Below are 24420 nucleotides of genomic sequence, written 5' to 3'. Positions count from 1 at the left end.
TCTTAAAAGTGTCCAATGTGCAAATGCTCTATAAGTTCTGTAAGCACGAGTGAAAAAAAAATCAGGAAATCGATATTTCGTGCTACTTTTTTTTTTTTGGGGGGGGGGGGGTGCCTGGGTATGTTGATATTAATTCAGAAGCCCTCAACCGCGTTCATCGTGTTATAATTGCTGTCGTGTAGTCATGTGACATTTGATTGTACATTGAATTTTCCAGTGCATAAACCACGTAACATTAATTGTGAACAATTTTACACGCATCAATCTAAGCTTCCAGGGTACAGTGTCGATAAAATGGACATCTATTATGTCTGTTACGTGATGGGATATGTGTCCGAATAAAGACGCATACACATTGTACTCGTCGACTCCGGATCAAATGATGCAATTGGTAATAATGACTTAATTTTTGCTATTTTCTGCATTGGGGGAGAAGATATCTCATAACAATATGCTATCAAAAGTCACTTAGGATCGTAACTTATAAAATCGGCTGAAACAGTGATCATTTTCCATATATAAAAGACTTCTCTACAAAGTTATATATACAATTGTACCTCAACGCCAGCATGCATTCTCGACAGACTTTCAAACACAGACATTTTTAGCTGATTGTCTAAGAACCCTTACCGTTTGTTTGGTTTTTTTTTCTTCACGTTTATATACCAATATTCATTTCATATGTGCATAATGTCTATAAAAAGTATTGTAAATACAATTTCAACCATTCAAGGAAATAATGTTTGTTTTTGTACGTTTTGGCCGTTTCTGTCCTTATGTCCTAGCGAAATCCTATCTCTTCTACTTATCCAATCGACACAATTATTTATGATAACGGCTTGGTAGGTACCGTGAGTAGTAATGGTGGAGATGAGGATTGAACTTTTCACTTTTTGCGAGATACCAAGAAACCACTTATGAAAAAGTACAGAGCATACCATTCTAAGAGGGATTCAAAGTATAATCGATGAAAATCGGTTTTCGGAATGGCTTAGACATCTAAAAAAAAAAAGTGTAAAACAAAGCGATCGCAATAAAAGGTGGGTCCCACCTTATATCAGGAACGCTCTGGTTTTGATATCTCGGCCATTTCAAAAGTAAGTTTCTTCAAGTAAATCTTTGATGAAATGATCTTTGAAATATTTCACATTTCATAAGAGGGTTCTCATTATCTCATCGAAAACAAAAATGCTAGAAACCTGAAATTAGGTCTCAACTAAAATTACACGATTCCTTAAAGCATACAAAGAGGTTCAAACCATCATAAGACAAATGCAAAGATAAGATATACAGAACAGCAAATCAGAGCTGACTCTTAATTACAAAAGAATAATGGATCGCAATCGACTAATCCAATACACTAAAGTTTTCACTTGATATTCATCCGGTGATCGACAAGTATTTAAAATATTCAATTGGTTGATTGGAGAATTACTTCTAAATTCCCTCTATAAACATGCCTGATGAATTGTAACAGATAATTTGTTAGGTTTCAGTCTATGGCTGAAGAAAATTTCACAGGCGTAAAATGATGCAAGGATCTGACTATCGTGGGATGTTCTGCCCATTCCACATCACTTTGGTTTGAGGGGGTATGATTCCAATCGGCTAATGGTGTCAAACGGTTCTAAGTCAAAGCCGTTATGACGACGAGGAAACGAAATCTTCATCTTATTATGATCAATACATGAATCATAACATCACAACAGATTAAAAAGCGAACCTATTGTGTAAACTCTCAAGAATACTCTCAAACTGACGGCATTACTAATTATTAAACTGGCGATGATCCTTATAAAGTTACCCTCAACTGGTCATCATATACGACTAAACAAAAGTGAGAAATGAAGAAATGATTTTGTGCAATTTTCTTATACTCCAATGGGGTTTAAGATTGAATTGGTATGTACTAATTTGTAATCGTCTAAACCAGTCCATTATTGGAAAAGGTTTTTTAGGCTTTACTATTATGAAAGGCATATTGGCAGTAAAACGTATCGTGAAGGGACAGTCGAATTTGGGCAGTGTCCACATTTAGGACCCAATTGACTCATGGTCAAAATTTGTCATATTTTTTTTTCTTCAAAATCTTCTCCTTATTCTGTATGAAGACATTTAATATTTTTTTCTAAGATTAATACACTGCTATAAAGCTGCTATACACCGCGTCACGAAACTGCCGTAACCATCCCACGGTGTCACGGCCTGGGTTGGTCAAGTCGTTGGGAGATTTCCCTATAGGTCCAAGCCTGGCGCACTCTGACAGGAAGTAGTCCGCAGTTTTGTTTTGTTTTTTCGAAATGATAGAGATGTTGTTATGGTGTTGCATGTTGCGACAGCTGCTGCGTGCACAAAGTTTGGGTGACGTCAAACACAGAAACACACTAGTATACGTGACGTAACACAGTGAATTTCGCCGTACAAGAGATATATATATATATATTTTTTTTTAGGTGACGGTAGAAATTTAGCACTGGAGCACTATGTGCTGTTCTGCAGAAGGCAAGTCGTCTATAAGCCTCCGCGCCAATTCTACCAGCGGTGGCTCCAGGCTTTCCATCCACTGCTCTCCCTTTTCAAGACTCGCCGAGATCGTCGGCTCGAGATCGTGTAGCTCACCGACGGCACCCAGCCTCCGCTGACGACGAATAGCGGTGATTAACTCGGCGAGGAAGAGCATGACCAACAGGGTACCAAGCAGTATCTTGTGAAGAGGTTCATCCGCCGCTGTGCTCTTATCATCTAAAAGTTAAAAATCAAATTAAAAAAAAAATCATACATCATTTCATTTACAGAATGACCAACATTCTGTGTCGCATGTCATAATCATCGCCAAGCAGAGGCTTTATTACAAAAACACACACACACATCCAATGTCTGGAAACTTCTTCGGTTACATATACTATTGAGTTGTGTATAATATGTTTGTGTGCTTGTGTCTGTGTGTGTGTTTGTGTCTGTTTGTGTGTGTGTGTGTGTGTGTGTGTGTGTGTGTGTGTGCCTGGTAAACTCTGGACTACCGATAACCATCTGCTTTAGACGATTCCTGTGCTCCGGTTGATGAATATTATAATTTCCCATTACCATCCAATAATACCGGACAACAGGTAGAATACATAATAACGGGAAAAAACAGGAGATACTCACTTATCTTTGAGACGAGTGTCTCGATGTTCCCCGAAAAGATCTCGTAGACTGCACTAAGTTCCCAGTATCCAGCCTGAGAAAAAAAACAAAAGTCCATGAATAATATAGTATTGTTATATTTTAATCATGGGCTGCGCTTTCAGTGAACTATTATTTAAAAACAATAACAAACAAACAACGTCAAGCCTTCTCCTCCGAGGGCTATAGCTATAATGGTTTAACCCTTTGGTGGCTTCAAGTGCAGATTGGCTTAGATAAAACCCTTAACTCTGTACATACTATCCATAAGGTCTTTCAAAGTACTTGAAAGTGGTAAGTTTCGTTGAAAGTCTTTTCGTTAGTAGGTCAATGATTATATCAACCCGACTTCAAGGGCAATGAGAATGATTTTCTTTCCAGTCGAACCTCCCCTCCCCTCCTACTCTCCCCCCCCCCCATATCATCAGGTACATAGGTAACCCTGCATCACAAATCATCACAAAAAAAAAAGTCGCTAGGCATGGATTTTTAGTTAAAGGACAGATTCTGAGAGAGTAAACCCCAAGCTTGAAAATGATGCATTACCATATGCAAATGAACTCTCCTAACCTATATCTAAATAATTGTAAGAAAGTACACACCCTGGAACGGAGCTTACTGAGATGAGAGGCTTTGAAGTTAAGGGTCTATTCAAGAGTGTTGATAATCTAACCAAGCTGTACTCTGTCTGACAAACGGAACAAAAAAACGGGGTGTAAAGCCCCTAGGCAATCACAATGAAGGAATTATCAAATTAAGCTGAAATTTTGCACACTTTATTAACACATTCTACTCAAGACCACTGCAAACTTTCAAAGCAGTAGCATTATCTTTTCGAAAGTTCTTAGAGTTAAAAGTGAAGAGCGTGTACGGATTTCTATGAAATAACAAGCAGCCCCTGAAATATACCTTATCACACTTCTCAGTGGCAGATCGGGGGGGGGGGGGGGTGGGCACCGGGCTTGCACCCCCTTTATTTTTGGTTAAAACGAAAGAAATTCCTTTAAAAAAAATGTGGGGGGTGCGTGCGCCCCATTAATTTTGCAAAGGCGCATCCCCTATAGCTTTACGGAATTCCTGGATCCGCCCCTGCTTCTACAATAAAAAAGTGTTCTAGAAAAACACAACTTACAATTCATTTTATGATTCCAAACTTCAACATTATGTAATGTAAGGGCTTCTCTTTAAAGGGACTGTACAGTTCTGGTCGAGGTGAGGATTTAGCTTTTAACGTTTTGCGAGATTTTCAGAAACCACTCTATGAGATGTCAAAGAGCATGCAATTCTAAGGGGTATCAAAAGTTTATTTGATGAAAATCGGTTTTGAAATGGCTGAGATATCCAAAAACAAGGTGAAACAAAGAGATCCTAATAAAAGGCGTGGCCTGTCGCCTTTTATTATTATCACTTTTTTGGATATCGCAGCCATTTGAAAACCAATTTTCATGAAATAAATGTTGAATCCTTCTTAAAATTACATGCTCTTTCATATTTCATAAGAGGTTTCTCATTATCTCACTCAGGAATGTTATAAACCTGAATCCCCACCTCAACCAGTACTGTACAGTCCCTTTAAGAAAATACCAAAAACTGAAAACTGACTAGGTTAATCCATTTCACCAATTTTGAGTCCTCACGTGATTAATCCTGGCATGTGACTTTTTGTTAGACTTGTGATGCACGGTTACAGGATCTCCCTCTCTCTCTCTCTCTCTCTCTCTCCCTCTCTCACACTCATGTACACCCACTCATCCCCCAACACACACACACACGCACACACACACACACACACACACACACACACATTCCCCTCGTATATCATCCAAAGGTTCTTACACTGCTCTGCCGGTGTAAAATCCTGTTGACGTCCTCAGCGCTCAGCTGCTTTCGGCGGACAGTAAAGGGAAACCGGAGCGCGGACACCTCTCGCTCTGGCTTCCTCTTGAGTTCTCCCTGTCCTATAAAGCAGAAGTCTTCCAGACGATATAAATCATCGGCGGTGGATACCCCATCATCCAAAGCAGCAAACATCATGTCTCCTGTTGCTAACTTCCTTGGAGCGCCAAGAGCTTCTCGTGAGGGCAATCCACTCTCAGCTGGTTCTCGCGTAGGCTTCTCATACTCCTCAATGGGTTCCCAGTACTCCTCCTCCTCATCCTCACTCTCCTCATAGTCTGACATATATCTGTTTGACATATATCTTATGCCTAGTGTTGGAAGACCCCCTGCACACGGTACATCACCTAATCTATCACGGGGTAATTTTTCTCTGCGGCCTTCGTCATCTCGTTCTGCTATCAACGAATGTGGTAGTTGTCTCTGTGTAGAAGAAGTTAATAGAGGCGGCGGCGGCGGCGGCGGCGGCGGTGGCGGCGGCGATATCATCGCGGCGGGGATGTCATCACCCCCCTGCGCTATAAAATATGTTGACTCTACAAATTCGGGGGAAGGGGGTGGTGGCGGTTGCTTGGCCGATCTCTTCATGAGTTGCTCCGGCTGTGGCGGTGGCAATCCACCTGCTGGTGGTGGCGCTGGTGGCACAGCCCCTGGTAATCGCTTTGGCTCTGCATATCCGGGGGAAGGGGGCCCGTATCCACGCGATGGTACTAGTGGTGGTGGCGCCGCCTCTCCTGAGCCAAATGAAGGAAGCCAACTCCGCCAATTTAGCCCAGATTTGATTCTCCTGGTAGAGGAGCTGAATTGCGCGGCGCTGGCAGCAAGGTCGTCGGATTTCTCCTGCAGATCGTGAAGCCTATCCCCTCGTTCGCTCAATTCACTGGCAACAGTCATATCTCGAAAACTTTCGGGAATTTCACGTTGCTTCTTCATTGGCTTCGGCTTCTCTTTCTCTTTCTTTTCTGATTTCCAGAAAGAAAATGTCGGCAACCCCAGTGCGAATCCCCGTTTTCTCACTGCCCGTTTACGTGTGTCCATCTTTAGACTATTGGTTTTCAAATAATCTAAATCCATATCTATCGACATGTCAATCGCCATGGATCGAAGGCGAGCAATCTCGTCATCCAACTCAGTAAGTGGTGTGGGAAGTGGTTTGGGCGTTGGTTTGGGCCGTGGTATCATAGGTGTCACTGGCACTTGCGTGGCCTCGTCTGTAATGAGGATACCTTGGTAAAAAAAAAAAGTAATATATTATATGCATATATATATATATATATATATATATATGAGTGTTTAGTCCCTTGTACTTCTTATTTTCACATCTGTTAAGACAATCATAGCATAGATTTATCAAATGACCAAGGAATCACATTAATATCAAAGTTAATTTTATTGCATTAAAAAGTTTTCTGGTTGTGGTGGCAAAGACGAGACGCCCTAATTGTTCACCTGAGCCACACCACAGTGGTGTTTGTTTATAATCAGCCTTTTACATCTACATTATTGTAATCAACAGAAAATGTTTTAAACATAGCTAATCACCTAAATTCTCTCCCTCTAATAAAACTGTCTCTTTAGAAACGGATAAATAAGTTATATATATATATATATATATATATGTATATATATATATGTATATATTGATACGAGGCCGAGCCCACTTCACCTTATATATAAATAGATAAATATATGTATATAATATATATTACATAATCTAACATGATACCATGACTTCCTTTAGAAATAAATTACTGATACCATATCTGTTTTAGGAAACCTATCTCAAACAATATAAATGTGCCCTTTCTGCAATTATACTACATTCATAGGCCTGTTATTTTTTTTTTCGTTAAAATCTGAAGAAAACAAACGATCCTTTCCAAAGCTGGGCAATCCACTAATGGGGTCAATACCTGGACTTCCTGGATGCACAGCTTGTGGTTGACCCTTCGTCATGACGTCAGACAGTCTGAAAAATTAATACCAACAGCATGTGATTACATTATTGCGTAAGAGAATATACGATAGAAAAATGAGATGCAAAAAATTGCGCAAGTTGATAACTTTTAAATTTAACTATATTATACTATGAGGAGACTGTTTTTTTCTCATTCTGATAGTCAGAGCCAAGAAACAATTAATTTATAGGCTTACAAAACAAAAATGCCATTGTACATTTTCCACAAATCGCAGTGAAAGTTCTTCATTGTAGTTGTGAAATTCTATCATTCTAAAAATAAGTAAACCAGCTGTAAACACTAACATGAAACCAACAAACTTTGATCACTAAGAAAAGATAAACTGATAAGGTTATCATTTACTTCATGTTAGTGTAGTGTGTCTCCAACTATTTTATCAACAATATTGAAGCAGAACTGAATCATTCATTGGCCTTAGCAGAAATTAGATGGCGATTGAAAATGACTTTTAAACATTTGAACGAACTTTACATGGACGCACTAAATAAAATGAAATAAAAATGCTTTAAAGTCTACTTACACTTAGAAAACTGCTTAGTTCTGTTTTCCAATCCCTCATCTGATGACGATTGAAAAGGACTTTTAAACATTTGAATGTACTTGATATGAACGCATTTAAAAGAGGTTTTGAAGTTTACTTACACTTTAGAAAACTGCTTAGATCTGTTTTCCAATCCCTCATCTGATGACGATTGAAAAGGACTTTTAGACATTGAATGTACTTAATATGAACGCATGTAAAAGAGGTTTTGAAGCTTACTTACACTTTAGAAAACTGCTTAGTTCTGTTTTCCAGTCCCTCAGAATCATCATCGTCTAGTTTTCATGCGTGTCCATGAGATGTAATACCATCAAACACAAATCATAATAGAAAAACAACAACAACAACAACTATGAATTATCCACCCAAGGGGCTTATTCATTACTCTTGTAAACCTGCCTACATATGAATTGATAAACGTTGCTTCTAAAACTTTGGATTTAATTTAATTGCATTAATTTGATTTTATCAAATTTAATTTGAAACATGATTTAACTTCAGGTTGATAATTTACCTAATGCTCATCCATCTAAAGATAAGGAATAATACAATGTATACATTTTGCAAATTATATCGTACAATGATTTGTAAGAAGTACAATACAAAGTACATGTACGAATGAATGTGATAGATAATGAGAGAAATTATGCATACTTTGCAATGATGACAAAAGTAAATACGGCGATGGGAAAAAAAGAGTGATCTATTCTGAAAAGCGGAGCTTGAAAGAAGCGGATCATGTACTCGAAAAACAATATGCCAAGACATGTATAGACATATTTCATTAGTGCACATTTTTTTTTTTTTTTTTACTTGGATTGATTTAATTCAACAGATTGATTTGGCAAATGACTATGTTAAAAGCTGCAATTGCCATTGATTGTTTAAATTGGGGGTTTCATTTTTCATCTGAGAAGATGGCTGAATAGCCAATGTTCAGCTGCACTAGCTGGTCTACCGTGAGATCCAATTGGATGTTTTCCAATAACCCAATTATTTTGAACATTTTGCGATGAATGAATCGCCCCCTTTGTAGATGAGCTCCTCATTCCCGAGCAGGCAGGCTTCAGGCCAGGAAAATCCTGTACTGGCCAACTGTTGAATCTCACACAGTACATCGAAGATGGGTTTGAGGAAGGGCTGATAACTGGAGCAGCTTTTGTTGACCTCTCTGCGGCCTACGATACAGTGAACTATAGGATTCTTACAAGGAAAGTCTTTGAGATGACCAAGGATGTCAAGCTGACACAGTTGATCCAGAACCTGCTTTCAAACCGGCGGTTCTACGTGAATCTGAATGGTACCCGCAGCAAATGGCGGAGACAGAAAAACGGTCTCCCGCAAGGAAGCGTCCTTGCCCCGCTTCTTTTCAACGTCTACACGAATGACCAACCAATCCATCCAAGTACAAGGAGCTACCTGTATGCTGATGATCTCTGCATTGCCTCACAGAAGCAATCCTTTGAAGAGGTGGAAAAAGCACTCAGTGATGCTCTGGCAGGTCTAACTCCTTACTATGCCGCAAATCACCTACGTGCAAATCCTGAGAAGACTCAACTTAGCGTCTTCCACCTTAAGAACAGAGATGCTAACCGACAACTTGTTTAGGGTCAGATGGTATGGAAAATGGCTTAAACACACCAATAAGCCGATCTATCTAGGTGTCACACTGGATCGTTCCCTTACTGACAAGGAGCACATTGCCAAGACAAAGGCAAAAGCTGGAGCAAGGAACAGCATATTGAAGAAGCTTGCTAATACAAGATGGGGAACAGATGCCAAAACCATCCGCACCACAGCTCTTGCTCTATGCTTCTCCACTGCCGAGTATGCAGCCCCTGTCTGGTGTAGGTCATCCCATGCTGCAAAGATCGACCCAGTCCTGAATGCAGCTTGCAGAGCTATCTCTGGATGTCTGCGACCAACAAGAGTAGATGACCTTTACTTACTGTGTGGTATTGCCCCACCACACATCAGGCGAGAGGTCCCAGCACAGATGGAGAAAACCAAGCAAGAAGTTAACCCTCGCCACCCATTCTACAATCGTGAACCTGCTAAAAAGAGACTCAAATCCAGACGCAGTTTTCTCCATTCAACCGAATCCCTTGATGGCACCGCCCACGGTCGAAGGATTACCCTATGGTCCAACCACCTCCAGTCTGTGACGCATAAGCTCTCCTATGGACCAAGTGAATCCCTCCCTCCGGGTTCAAGTGAGGCATGGCCCACCTGGTCATGTCTGAATCGCCTATGGCAGGAACAGGACGATGCAAAGTCCTCATGCAGAAATGGGGCTACAATAGGGATGGAGAAACTGCTTGCAACTGCGGGCAGGATCAGACAATGCAACATCTTTTGGTCTGCCCCCTCCTACCAGAGCCATGCACTGTCAATGATCTGGAGACTTTCAACACCAAAGCCAGATCCTGCGCTCTGCACTGGACAGGACTTGTGTAGTGACTCGAGAAGAAAAAGATTTTGAACATTATTTTCACATGTACATGTATATCTACATCTATTGTTGCATACATTGTATTTTCCCCCTTAAACTTGTATCAACAAAAAATATGCTATTGAAAATAAATTCTCATTTGAATAGAATTGATGTGAGGCGGGCCACTTACTGTAGGCCTACCCTGGGTTTTGTTTGTTTGTTTATTTGTTTTTGCGATGAATGAATCAAGCGGAATCTATGCGCATGAGTTGTGACTATCTCACACATGGGGCCTCTATTTTATGTCCCATTGGAGGGACAAAGTGTTTTGCCTTTTATTGGAGGGGGCGGTATGATTACACAAAACATTGCTCAATTAGACCCGGGTATTAAACATGTGTCCTTTGGATCTGGAGACGCCCTACCGACTGAGATATACACTGACATAATTCAATTCAATTCAAAGTTTATTTCATTTTCCGACAAAACATAAGTTACACTTCTTTTGACAACAGAGAATAAGGTAAACAGAACATTATATATTGAAAAGAATGTACAACATTGAGGACCTTATAGTAATTATACATTGTTGTAAAAAAAAGAAACAGAAGTGATCGAAATGAAGTACATGTATAACTTTGCTTAAAGTGCGAAAAATGGAGAGACCCACTAAAAAGACAGAGCTTGTAGAATGTGGGCCCCTCTGGAAAAATAACATCAGTGGGAAGATTAATTGAAGCATCATAAATACAAAAGGAAAAAAAAAAAGAAGAAGAAGTCTGGAAGCCCACTGAGAATTAGATTCAGAAAAAGATACATTTACTTTCATAGACGCGAACAAACATAGAAAAAGACTAGACAACGAAACAACTACTGAAGAAGAGGTTGTACGGGACAAAACGGAATGGACAAGACTAACAAACAGAAGACAAAATAGCAAACGAAAATGCACAACAGAGACAGCGATCTCCGACAGAAGCATGTCAAGAGAAACAGATGATAGTTGTGGAGAAAAAAAAGTGATATTGTAACGCCTGAAAGGAGAAAAGCAAGGAAATGAAGGGACGTATGAACTGGAGTAAGACAGAAATTCAAGTCTTTGACGCTTTGGGCGATAGCGTAGATGGCAGCAGACATCCACTAAAAAGAATACAATTTATTCTTCAAAGAGGAAAAAAGGTAATCAAGTCAGTATGTGAGAAAGAAGGCCATATCACCGGCTTTTGGATCACCGCCTTGAACCATGTCGTGAACATGAAATTGAATGCACCAAGGATCAAACGAACGTCAAACTGGACACTTGGAGCTTTGCTACAGGTGTGGGAGAGTTTGCTTCAAGGGTATCCTAGATAATAAAAGTGATGTGGAATCTTAAATGGTAGTCTCAACTGCGACAATATACATCATATTCCCCTCGTAAGCCTACGTTACAATCTCTGTAAGAGACTGGGAGGGTTTGTGCATGCCTGTCACAAACGAAGTTATATCGACTATAGCAACGTGATGATTTGCTGAGATTTCATTTGCGTACTGTGGCCTCATTGGCCCCTGGAAATGATTCTCTACTTTATCATCAATACAACATGAAGTGTCTTACCGCTCACAACCGGGGGCGTGGCTACAGCAGGTCTGAGCCACTCCATCGCCTGTACTGCGTCACCTTTGACCTGTAACGTGAACTTTGAGATCGCCAGGCAGCACTGGTATCGGACAGAAATGGAGATTTGCAGCAGCATGAGGCAATGAAAATGCAACGAATGACGTCATGTACGGAATGAATGGAAAATTAGTTGGAAGACAAGAGTGGAGATGTGTGTAGATAACACAAAATATCAGATTTTCGTTTTTTGTTTTTTTAGCGTTTGACAATTCTTAGAGAGGGGGAGGGGATGGTGATACAGTAAACATTTACCTGCAAAAAGTAATTTATAAACCTCAGGTCACTACGCCTAGAGGTAAAGATATATCCTTAAAACATGACATGGTATTCAGAGTAGGATTTCGTTAGAAATATTGCGTTTGTCTTTTACCAGATATCATATCCTATTTACCACTGAGCAAGAATATAAGATACAAATTCATTAAGCGTATTGATATTGATTATGATAATGACGTGGTATTAGGACGAATTGTAGTAGTAGCAGATCTCCTAGAGGCACCAGTGTAGCGATAACGATGTAAAAAAAAAATGATGACAGTAATTTTGAGGAAGATGAAAACAATGACAAAGATGCTACGACTACAACTACCTTAACGGTTTAATGCTAATACTGATAAAAATGTAATCCCAAGTCTTCTTCTTCTTCTTCTGATTAAGTCTGCCTCCTTCAATAGGCTGAAGATTCTTGCAGACTGTGCTATTTGCATTATAATACAGCTTATTTACAGATATTTACAAGCACATAGAAAATTTGAAGAAAACAACTAGCCACTGTGATCAACCGTTAGTCGGTTTCGAAATGATCCCACAGATGGCCCTGAAACAATTTCTGACGACAGGGAATTCCAGTTCCTTATAGTTCTTGGAAAGTCGTGTAATGTTAATTTCTAAATATATGTATTCTTTTGTTATGTGTGATTTTGAAAAAAGGCAAAAATAAAACCAAACCAAACAATGATTAATCAAATTCAAGATTGCACCATTTCATTTCTTTTCCAATCTTTATCTATTTGTGTTAAGTGACAGAGAGAAAAGGTGAAATGAGAGAAAGATGGTTGGAAGGAGAAGGGAAGGAGGGAAGGAGGGAGAGAGAAGAGGTATGCCTGGCCTTTCCCGGATGACTCTCAAGAACAAGACGATTGCTTACCGTATGAAACAAGTGGTGAAAGTTGGGAAGGTTGTCTCGAGCGGCGTTGAGGGCGCCATGATAGCACTTCTCGGCAGACGCATAGGAGAAATGAAACTGCGCAGCCCTGGCGCGTTTCAACAGGCGGCCAATCATCCCCTCTGTTGATTCCTGTCCGGAGAAAAGCCATCCCCAAAATATCATTTAAAGTTCCAGACGATTCAAAGTGGGTGCAAAGCATACATTAGTAGTGTAAAAGCATTTGTTGCCAACGCCAGTTTACTGTACCTTTGATTACACGAAGTTTCAGTTCTGTTTCAGTTTAGATTATTTCACATTTCTCAAAAATTAACGACACACATTATGCTTAAATACAAAACATGTACAAAAATATGTCTAACAAAAATATATAGCGAAGATTGTACGCCGACGGCCATTTTGCTGATATTACAGATGCCACAGAGCTGAGAGAGAGAAAAAAAAAATGTTAAGGAAACCTAAGAAAAGCTACAGTTTGTAGGTATTGTAGGTTTTCAAGGAAATATGAGTTCGTGCGTAGCACAATGTGGAGGAAAAAAAGGAAAATGCATCACATTGTCATGAATCTTCACAAGAAAAACGGCGTTACAATGTGCACTGAAAAAGAATCAATACTGACAATTAATGTGATACGGCAAACTCTCTTCTAAATGAGATGTTCCACTAAAAAAGTTACAGAAGTAAAAACCTCTACAATATGCCAACTGAGAGCACAATAGTGTCTGCATCAACATCATCATAACTTTTTAATATTATTTTTCCCCTTATGGTCTTCTCTCCATTGTATACAAACAATGTAATATTTCCCAGAAAGGAGAACACGCAGTATATAGTTTCATGAAACACATCAGTTATCAGTCTGTAACAATGTAAGTGCTTCATTGCAAACAGCAACATTAGTTATTAGTCTGTAACAATGTAAGTGCTTCATTGCAAACAGCAACATCAATTATTAGTCTGTAAGTGCTTCATTGCAAACAGCAACATCGCCGGTTTGCCCCCCCCCCCCCCCCCGACAAAAATCTTCATCGTCAACAAGTGTCAACAGTACCATCACTGCTATCAGTTACAATTTTTTCGTCTTTTTGTCCTCGTCGCAAATGTGGGGTTACCCCCTCACTTACCGATGGTACGTCGGCCACTTCCTTCCAGGACAGTGACGTTAGGTCATCGCTGCTGATCATGTGTATTAGCTCAGCAACGTTTGGGGGTTCCCCTCGCTCCTGCTTGTCCTGGAGGACATGTGATAACAATCATTGAGCGAGGTGAATGGATGTGTTACAGTTTGTTATTCCGAAGGTTCGTTAAAGGGATCGTATAGTTTTGGTTGAGACCTAAGTTCAGGTTTCTGACATTTTTTTTTTTTTGGTGAGATAATGAGAAACCCCTTATGAAATATGAAAGAGCATGTAATTATATGAGGAATTCAATGTTTATTTGATGAAAATTGGTTTTGAAATGACTGAGATATCCAAAAAAGAGCGATTCTAATGAAGTGTGGGACCCACACTTTATTACGATCGTTTGTTTTACTTTGTTTTTGGATGTTTCAGTCATTCCAAACCCGATTTTCATCAAATAAACTTTGAATTCCTCTTAAAATGGTATGCTCTGGACTATATCATAAGTGTGTTCTTGGTATCTCGCAAAAAGTTAAAAGCCCAATTCTCATCTCCACCAATACTGTACCATCCCTTTAATTCATAAACGAAATAAAGTTCGTTATTTCAAAGGTTCATTTGCACGCACCTTTCATTTTTTCCTTTTTTTTCGAAGTAAGCAACCTTAAGAATAAAGATCCCTTTTCCTTATTGTGGATTATCGAACCTTCGGAATAACGTACAGCACTTAAAATGAAGAAAGTTAAGAAAGAAAAAACACCCACATTTTGTTAAGTTTGCTCGTGAGAAAATACTATATTTTCACTTTTTTATATAGACACATCCGAAGGCTGATGAACAATATAATATTTCTTATGCAGGTCTTTATTGTCAAAGGTTGTTCCTGAAGCTTTCCTTGCTCTTGTCCGATGTAAAATCAGCCAATACGGCTGCACTACACTCAAGGTATATACTGATATTTAAGTAGCATAGGAACAAGATTAATCGACATTATACTGCATGTGCAAAAGAACAAGTTGCTGATAGAATGGGGCGAATGGAGAGCTATCCATAATGTACTTGCATTAATAAAAGAAGCCTTTTGTGAGTGATGATGACAAATTGCAGTCTTTTGCATCCAATAAAAATATCCCTAAATAAAAAAAAAAAGAGTCATGAAAAAGTATCATTTTGATCCAAATGTGTCTATAGGTTTAGGTTGCCACAGTTGTCATACATAGATACTTTATTTTACTTCATCTACGAAAGAACTTATTTCGATTGAAATAATGGTATTTTGCCATTTGGCACTATTGGAAATTGATGAAATGACAGGACTCTTGTATCGTCTGTTTTGTTCACGTCATTTTCGAGCAATGAAATATCAAAAAAAAGAGACGAAAGTTTTCGTTCAATCATGACAAAATGTTCTCAAAGATCAAAATAGAACTGTATTCATAATCTCTCCAACTTTCAGACATATTGTATACGACTCGTCTAGACTGGTGCTGAACTTACACTGTCTCGCTCCTCGACCGCGACAAAGCTGGTAAAGGGTGTGACTATCGATAGCGCGATACTGAGCTCGGTCAGAAATGGCTTGAGATCATACATGCGTGTCTCGTGGGCCATGTGATCGCGATCAAAGGATCCGATCTCCCACTCGCGAACCAGGGCTCGGGCTGCTAAGCGGTGTATCATCTGAATTAATAAAACAAACAATGATATACGCAGCCAGACTGCTTACTTTTAGACTGATAAAAAAGCAATGCTCATCTCATTGAATCGAATTAAATTCAATTGAATTGAATTTATTTTTCACATCTCGCGACAAAACCAAATACAATACATATCACTGGACAAACAATATCAAATCATCATCGTACAATCCAAATCATAAAAAAGTGTATAGCTACAAAACTAAATACAATGATGTCGAGGTGAATCGACAACACATTGTTATCTTTGAGTAAACAACGATCCCAAAGCTTAGGTCCGTTAAAAAAGAGAATTACATAAGATTATTGTTGTGTTATAATACTCAAATCTATTACCATCCCCTTCCAATATATTCCAAAATAATTTTGTAAAATATGGTGGAGCTACATAAAAGAAATGCTTATAGGAACTAGTCGGTAGTTGGGGTTGAATGCGTTTCATAATCATTAATGCATTTGCTTTACAAGTGAACAGGAAAGTGTACGCGATTTCTTTTTAATAGCACATATAATTGGTATATTGAAAAGGTGTGATTAGTCATGAGTAAGGCTTGACCTAGCCTGTGCGACAAGAGGTAAGCAATTTCGCGAAGGAATTAAAAAATCGTGTATTTATTATTCAGTTATTTACACTCAGTTTCTTACCAAACTGTCGTCGTGGTCGGCAGACGTCGAGCTTATGGTTTCGCTAATGGTTTTCCCGTCCATTTCAGCTGACACGCTCACCTGTCGAGATTGCCGAAAATCAGAGGGCAAATCTTTCATCAACGACAGATCACAATCATGCCCTTTAAAACTCCTATGAAAACCCACTGACGCTCAAAAAGGCAAATAACATTACGTTTACAGTCAATGTCTATAATTATATCGCGTCTGACACAATGGTGTTTTACATTTACAATGGAAATCACGATGCAAAAATGCCCGAGCTGATACACCGAACGCAGCTGGTACAATACCCATTATCTGCTGTACCCAATGTTAGGTGTTTGCAACGTCGTGATAGTTGCACTCTCTTGATTACGAATGGAAACACCACCAAAGCTACACAAAGAGCACTCATTAATCGGCCTAGGAGATAAAATACTGAACTTTTACATAGCTCTCTGTTGATTCAAATGACTTAAGCCTAAGTATTAAAACAAAGTATTGACACATATATTCTCATGGTCTGACTAAACCATTCCTACCGGATATTGAAATTGATAATGCGATGACGATTTGAATATTATCACAAATTACAGTACTCAAAAGAACACAATAAGAATATTCGAGAAAATCCAGATTGCTGTATTCACCCTTTATCATATAAATATACAAAATGTATTATTTCCGTGATTCCCGAGCATTCTCTGCTATCATGAATAGAAGTTTGTGGGATGGAGGAACGGGAAACAAGGTTGAAAGAGGGCAATGACTTTACGCAAAAAAAAAAACCACAACAACAAACAAACCCAAAACAAAAACATTATAACTGCGTTAAACGTCGTCATCCATAAAATTTACTTTTACTACTTTTAAAAGTAGTGTATCTGTCCAAACCAGAACTCCGATTGCGCATTGTTAGAAGTCAGTAACTCTACACTACATGTAGAGATGGTGCAGAGGATTACAAGTCTGGATCAAAGTTTTGAGACACTTTATCCTGACTAGGTGATTCATAAATTTATCTATGCTTGGTAGCATCAGTACTGGCACTAATGTCTTAGTGCTGTAGTCATCAAAGGATATCCAAACATTCTCCGTTCAGGCATCGTCTATACCAGGGAGGCGAACCTCTCACCTCCCTGTCTAGACAGAGTAGCGAAAACATAGGGGAAAAACCATGAGAGGGTATGCTCTGACGTCACAATGGTTATAATAGTCACCTCCTCCGCTTTTGGTCCTGTCGAGAAAAGAATGACCTTCGACCCCGTGAAAACAGACGACACCTGGGCTGGTATCTGCAGCAGCTCTGCCTTTCGCTGACCCTTCTCTGCCCCGCCTGCACCGCCATCTTGTCCGGCGGATTCCGAAATCCGCCATTTTGTCTGAACGGAGGTGACGGCCGGTTGTCGGCATCGACGTATCTGCGCAGCAACCTTTCATGGTCCCGGAAGCAAAAGCAAAAATCATCCTCCAATAATGAGATTCTTTATCCAGGACAGCCTTGTAAGAACATTGAATCACTTTGAACTGAACTTATTTGAACTAAAATGAATTTTCAATTTGAGACAGACACACCAAGGTTAAAATGAATGAAATTGTCAAAAAAGGTATTGTTTAAAGATTTCACACTTTGTGAGATTTGAACCAAGACTGTTTTGATAGTACAGTGTCTTATCAAATGCATTACGATATGTTTCCACTGCATAGAATCTCAAGTAGAATAATTCATCTTCTGTATGGAGCGACAATAATGTGACTGTAGACATGGTAGAGGTTAGTCAGAGCAACAAAACATCCAAATCGGCTAGTATATGGATATTGTCGGCCTATAATGACACAATCCCTTATCAGCAGAATGTTTCTGGTCGGAATGGGGCATCCCAAACCGTATTCGCAGAGATCAGTAATGCATTCCTCCCCCTATCAGTTGTCTAGTTGTCTTGACAAAGTTACTATATAGACAAAAAAAAAGGGGGGGGGGGCGTTGAATGCGTTGATACTCTGTCGTCGAATACAAGCAGATGGTCGTTATACTATCGCCAACATGTCATTTGTTATCTAACTCTTCTCTCACAACAGTCAGCGATAACAGCAGCCAGAGGGCCTTGGAAAAAGACCAATGCGTATGCAAATGTTGCAATTTACTGGAGGGTAAACAGAATTCGATCTTATACGCGTCTTTATTTGTATGTCTCGAAACCAGCATGTTAAAAACAATAACAAAAAAATCATGTTGCTTGCAGTAATTCTTGCCATACCTTGCCTTCCCATTTTGACTTGAATTTCCCTTCAAACAAGTCAAAGGCCCCTCCACTGACGTCTGCTAAGGCACGTAACAGATGACGATTCCCAGTTGAACTGTAACAGAGGAAGAAAGTGAAACAGAGAGAAAACAGGGTGAACGACTGGAAAGATGGGGAGGGAGAAGAGAATGATAGAAATCAAGATGAAGTATTTGGTGGATTCTCACCTCACGCCAAACGTGAAAATCCTGTTCTCGTGTCGATGATCGGCGGCGACGCGCAACGTGAGCTTCTCGTTCGTCAGATGACCGTCCGACACGAGGAAGACGTTACGCGTCCTGTTCTTCGCCGGCGGCAGCAGCGAAAGGGAACGAAGAGGGCGCCACGCTTCCGATCCGCCGCCGCCCACAGATGACGAACTTCTTTCTATGAAGTCCACGGCCTCGTCAATATTGCAGCGATTGTTGCGCACCACGCTCGGGAAAACCTCGGTAAAATCTTTCACAGTAGGAGACGTGGGAATACAAGATGAATACATTATATATGAATCAACAAGGCAGAGGAATATAAGTTTACCACCTATGAATCAATGAAAACCTGTACCAACACATAGTGCTATGTTGAATCTACTGAAAATGCCACTGTCATCATTTAACACTTTCAAGTTACAGCTGACAGAATACTTGATTTTGGCAACTAATATCATGCTTTAAAGGGATCGTATAGTTTTGGTTGAGACCTAATTTCAGGTTTCTAACATTTTTTTTTGGTGAGATAATGAGAAACCTCTTATAGAATATGAAAGAGCATGTACTTCTATGAGGAATTCAATATTCATTTGATGAAAATTGGTTTTGAAATGGCTGAGATATCAAAAAAGAGCGATTCTAATAAATTGTGGGACCCACACTTTATTATGATCGCTTTGTTTTACTTTGTTTTTGGATGTTTCAATAATTTCAAACCTGATTTTCACCAAATAAACTTTGAATTCCTCCTAAAATGGTATGCTCTGTACTATTATCATTAGAGTTTTCTTGGTATTTCGCAAAAAGTTAAAAGCCCAATTCTCATATCCACCAATACTGTACCATATCCTTTAACCAACCTATTGCTCAGATTCAAACGTATCATTCACAATCATCTGATCACCTGGGTAGAAACAAAAGATATCACCTATCTTTTTTTTTAACCAGAATTCCATCATTGAGTCTTACAAAATCATTTGTATCTATCTATTAAATCCTTGTCTTTAACACCATGTCGATCGCCAGGCAGTGGAATGAAGACATACCTGTACCGAATGCAATTACATTGAATTGGCTTTGGCTTGGCAACATCTCAAGGATCAGTTTGCTCAGCTTCTTGGCGTCCTCCTTCGGCTGCCCTTTCATAGACGTGGAGCAATCAAGGAGCAGAACTACTTCCGGGTCAACAATGGGCACGAACGCCGGAAACTCAGGATAAAAGACTGCCATGCTGGCCTGTGGAAATAAAAACGATCATTATGAAGCGAAGCCGTTACAATTAACACTTTAATGCAAAGCACTTTCAATCAAGAAGCATTGCTGCCTTTTATCAACGAATTGTTCGTCAAACACTGTCGTGAAAATCGGCTTTGAAATTACTTTATTAGCTAAAACTAATCTACAACTCTAGATAGGCAATAGGACTATGGACCGCTGACAGTTTGCAGACAAGAAAAGAACTGGACTGAGGGGTAGAAAATGCAGGCTTCAGTCCTTGACTTTATCTTAGCACTTAGACGTTTCATAATATGTCAAATATTTCGTATGGAATATTCCCTTTCTGCTTTCTCACAAAATTCACCATTGTAACGATCTTTTGAATGCATGAAATGTTTCTCAAAAAGTAATTGATAAAGAATATGCTTTCAAGCATTGTCTGGGTTTGTAGGTAAACTACAGCAGGAATCTTGAGACTATCATCAGTGATGATGTGCATGAGAATTTTGACACAAATACTGTTACGAGAAGAACCAAAGTCCGCAAATGGATATGATCGAACTCTGGCCAAGGAACTTACGTAAGAATCTCGTTTCGGGTCGTATTCTTGCCACATGCGGGGCCGATGCGGATCAGTAACGCCCACAAGCAATTGAAAACCATCACCTAACTTAACGGAGTCCTGTAGAGTGACAGTTGCTTTGCTCCCTCCAATCTGTAAAAAAAAAAGAAAAAAAAAGAAAAAAGATAGATGAGCAGTTAGAATACCACAGCCCTCTTGCATAAAATACCTCTTCTAACATTTAAATTAGAACTGCACACCGTTGCAAATAATTATCACTACAACCGAAAGATCGTTCCTGAAATAGATTTCTTAGTCACATCTATTGAAACAATAATAATAACAGCAGCAGTAGCAGCAGCAACAACAACAACAACTGCTAAATGCACCCAAATTTATCGAGATGGGATGAGCTTCAGTTTTCCGTGCCTCGCCATCCCAACCCTCATGGATCAACCGATATTATTGATAGGCCCCGTGAATAGTCTAAAGTTTACCTGTTTCTCGGTCCAGAGTCATTTGTATTAACGGTCCTGTTTACCTTTGGAGCAGTGATTTAAAAATGTTCGAGATATCACTTTGGATGCATACGTGTAGGTCAGTTGTATCACAAAACGTCCTGCCATATACAATTTTTGCAATAAAGCCTAAAGTATAAGGAGATATCACTATTTTTCTCATTAAACCATAACTGTAGACGGTTTAGTCTGGAAACATTTTTGTTATAACTATTGCTCACATTTTGTATATTTAACAATACTTAGCATCGATTATACTGGTTCAAGTTTTCACATTGGATGTTTCTATCCCTAACTCACATTTTAGAACTATTTTGAAGCACTAATGCTTTGTTTTTGTTTCATCTACAAATGGTAAATTATGCCTTTAATCTAACGTTGCTAACGATAACATCAAGCAATCTTGGTGACGAGAGACGTCGTCAATATCACCAGGAGTAAAAAAAATCATCATTAAAGCCATAGTGACGTCATCAAAGAGTAAACAATCATCATTAAGGCCATAGTGACGTCATCAAAGAGTAAACAATCATCATTAAAGCCATAGTTTGAAGCTGAATTGAAGGTGCGAACACGTCGCTTCTAGGGCTGAACATGTTTTGATTACTGATTCCATTGACGATGTGTCGGGCGAGTCAGCCCTTTGCCACGCATTCCAACGTAATAACCCATAATCCAGAAACTTGTTTCGTTATTTTTCTGTTATTGGGTCTGTTTATTTGCGTGCGTATGTGTGTGTGTGTGGGGGGGGGGGCATACGTATTGATTGCTATGTATAGTAACCATGCAACTCGGTTTTGAAAAGAAAGGAAAGAACTACATGTACTTTGTTCAGAGTCACGTCTTGATTTCGATTTGGGATACCTTAGCCTTGATTTGATGTGTTGGCGACTCCAGGCGTTGAATATCCGACGCCATCTTGATGCTGAGTTGTAGAGATTCCTTCCTGTGTTTGGAGTTTCGTCATGAAAATAATTAAAACATGTTAGAGGAGTCTCGTTTACATGGAGCAGTATCTTTAGTGTTACATCTCCTCTCTTTAAGCGACTTGCTATTCAATGCCTCGGCTTTGCCAGATGTCCATTTTTACAACTGGGTCGAGAGGGACATTGGCATAACGTGTTGACTGAGGGCGCAAGTACGAATAGGATTTTATTAGATAATATTTGGTCTTCTGTAGTTCGTGTTTCATCATTATGTATAACTCCAACATACAGATTTTGATTTTAACGCATCACTTTTACTGTAATATCATAGAAACAATGTTTAACATACAAATCATTTTTGACAGTAATTCCAATGACAATGATAACAACAATGATAATCATCATCATTCTAAAATGATTACGATGGCTATGATGATATTACTACAAATACTACTACTACTACTAATGATAATGATGATGATAATAATTGTTAATGTTATAATTATCATTGTTATTATTCATATTATTCAAATTATTATTATTATTATTATTATTATTATTATTATTATTATTATTATTATTATTATTATTATTATTATTATTATTATTATTATTATAGGTTTTCCCGGTCAATTTCATACTTTTGTCATTCAAGTTCCTATTCCGAGCATTCGATTTCACGCATTCCACGCTCGCAGCACTGAATCAGCAATCAAATTCAAAATCCGGTCATTCGAGTTCACTCTCGGAGCATTCAAATTCACTATCGGAGCATTCAAATTCACTATCGGAACATTCAAATTCACTATCGGAGCATTCAAATTTAAGAGAGGAGCACGCATTTCATTAATGAGCATTCAAATTCATGTCAAGCTGGCGACGGAATCTCGTCGGTCATTCAAATTCGTGAATAGGCAACCATGTTCCAAATAACTGCATTCAATTTAAAAGAAGTCCTGAATTTAGTTAGTTTGGGGCCGTGTATGCATGTGTTTCTCATTGGGCTTTGAATATGGGATTTATGATGATTATTTATTTTTCAGTAGAGGTCCATGCATCTGTTAATTGACAATTTTAAACTAGCGCTTAGCAAATAGGAATATACAGGCACATGTCCCTCGGATTGGACATAAAATGGAGGTCCCACGTGTAAGAGAGTCACAACTCATGCACGTGAAAGATCCCACTTCATTTATTCATCGCAAAGAGCAAAACATCTAACTGGACCCCATATGGAAGACGAGCTTTTGCAGCTGAATATGGGTTATCCAGCCATCTTCTTTGATAGAAAATGAAACAAACAAGCAAAGATTAGGCACTGTATAGGCCTACAGACGAGCATAATACGGAGGGTTGGTTGACACTTTCGAGGGAAAAAAACACAATGTCGACTATATTGAAACTGATACATGAACATTTTATACTTGTTGTTTGTTGTGTATTGCTGTCTTATTGATTTACTTTTGCGGCACTATGTGAGATCATTGTGTGTCAGTTTGTCTTAAATTGATGAATTGTCATTATGTGGTTGGTGTTAGGGCGTTGTCAGCATGCAGTATCATCAAGCAATATGATTACTAGTCGTTGTGTTGTTTGGATGCACTGCTGATTGGACATTGCAATTTGAAATTTATTGAGATGAAAAACAAAGAATACATGAACAGAGAACAATGTAGAACATGTGAACAATCCTAATTACACTATATGCAAACATTCATTGGTTGTGTTGGCCCTTTTTCATTTCTTGAAAGTCTCCTCCATTTTCCTCGTTAAATTGATTGCACGAAGTAGGAACTTGATCGCCTAAAAATGAATTTGAACGCTCCAGACAAGCTCATGGGAACTATCACGTGACTATCGCATGAATTTGAATGCACGAGTAGGAAAGTCGGTGCTCGCATTTTGAAATTGAATGCCCAATCGTGAATTTGATATCACGAAAACGAAATAGAACGCTCATAAACGAAATTGATCGCTTTGATTCTGAATTTGAATGCCCGAATATTTTCGCGTGCGTGCGCTGCGTGAATTTGAATGCACATTAATGAATTTGAGTGACAAAAGTATGAAATTGACCGGGAAAACCTATATTATTATTACAAATCTCATGCTGACCACTCGTGAAACAACAGGCTGTCACTTCTGGAATCATATAGAAACTAGTATTGATAAGACACCACGCATTAATTACGGCATACAAGTGAGATCAAAATTATGAATTGCTCATGGTTATGTAAATACTGCGATGAGCGAATAGATCAAGAAGACAGTTCAGCTTATTTTATCTTATTTTAGCACGGAACCTGCTTCAGCAAATGGCTGTTCTTCAGCTGGTCCCTGATAGACGTGTGGTTGCTATTGGTTATGTTCAGAGCTGGAACTTGCCAAGAATGTCTGAG

General features: G+C 39.0%; 1 protein-coding gene across 1 annotated transcript in view; it reads right to left on the bottom strand.

Moving 5' to 3' along the window:
* Window positions 1-2467: 2467 nt before the first annotated feature.
* The window catches only part of LOC140238235 (protein mono-ADP-ribosyltransferase PARP4-like), a 39123-nt gene continuing 17170 nt past the window's right edge, over window positions 2468-24420 (bottom strand). The window contains exons 15-30 of the mRNA XM_072318171.1: window positions 21960-22041; window positions 20596-20730; window positions 19844-20033; window positions 18777-19047; window positions 18565-18664; window positions 17527-17739; window positions 16304-16384; window positions 15459-15641; window positions 13965-14072; window positions 12823-12972; window positions 11613-11715; window positions 7805-7856; window positions 6933-7030; window positions 5002-6272; window positions 3148-3220; window positions 2468-2742 (exon numbers count right to left, since the gene is read on the bottom strand). Coding sequence (XP_072174272.1) covers window positions 2468-2742; window positions 3148-3220; window positions 5002-6272; window positions 6933-7030; window positions 7805-7856; window positions 11613-11715; window positions 12823-12972; window positions 13965-14072; window positions 15459-15641; window positions 16304-16384; window positions 17527-17739; window positions 18565-18664; window positions 18777-19047; window positions 19844-20033; window positions 20596-20730; window positions 21960-22041 — 3385 coding nt within the window. The remainder of the gene's footprint in view (window positions 2743-3147; window positions 3221-5001; window positions 6273-6932; window positions 7031-7804; window positions 7857-11612; window positions 11716-12822; window positions 12973-13964; window positions 14073-15458; window positions 15642-16303; window positions 16385-17526; window positions 17740-18564; window positions 18665-18776; window positions 19048-19843; window positions 20034-20595; window positions 20731-21959; window positions 22042-24420) is intronic.

The sequence above is a fragment of the Diadema setosum genome, chromosome 14 (assembly GCF_964275005.1).
Source record: "Diadema setosum chromosome 14, eeDiaSeto1, whole genome shotgun sequence".
Classification (NCBI taxonomy): domain Eukaryota; kingdom Metazoa; phylum Echinodermata; class Echinoidea; order Diadematoida; family Diadematidae; genus Diadema; species Diadema setosum.
The sequence above is the reverse complement of the archived record's forward strand: the minus strand, read 5'-3'. Positions and strand labels throughout refer to the sequence as shown.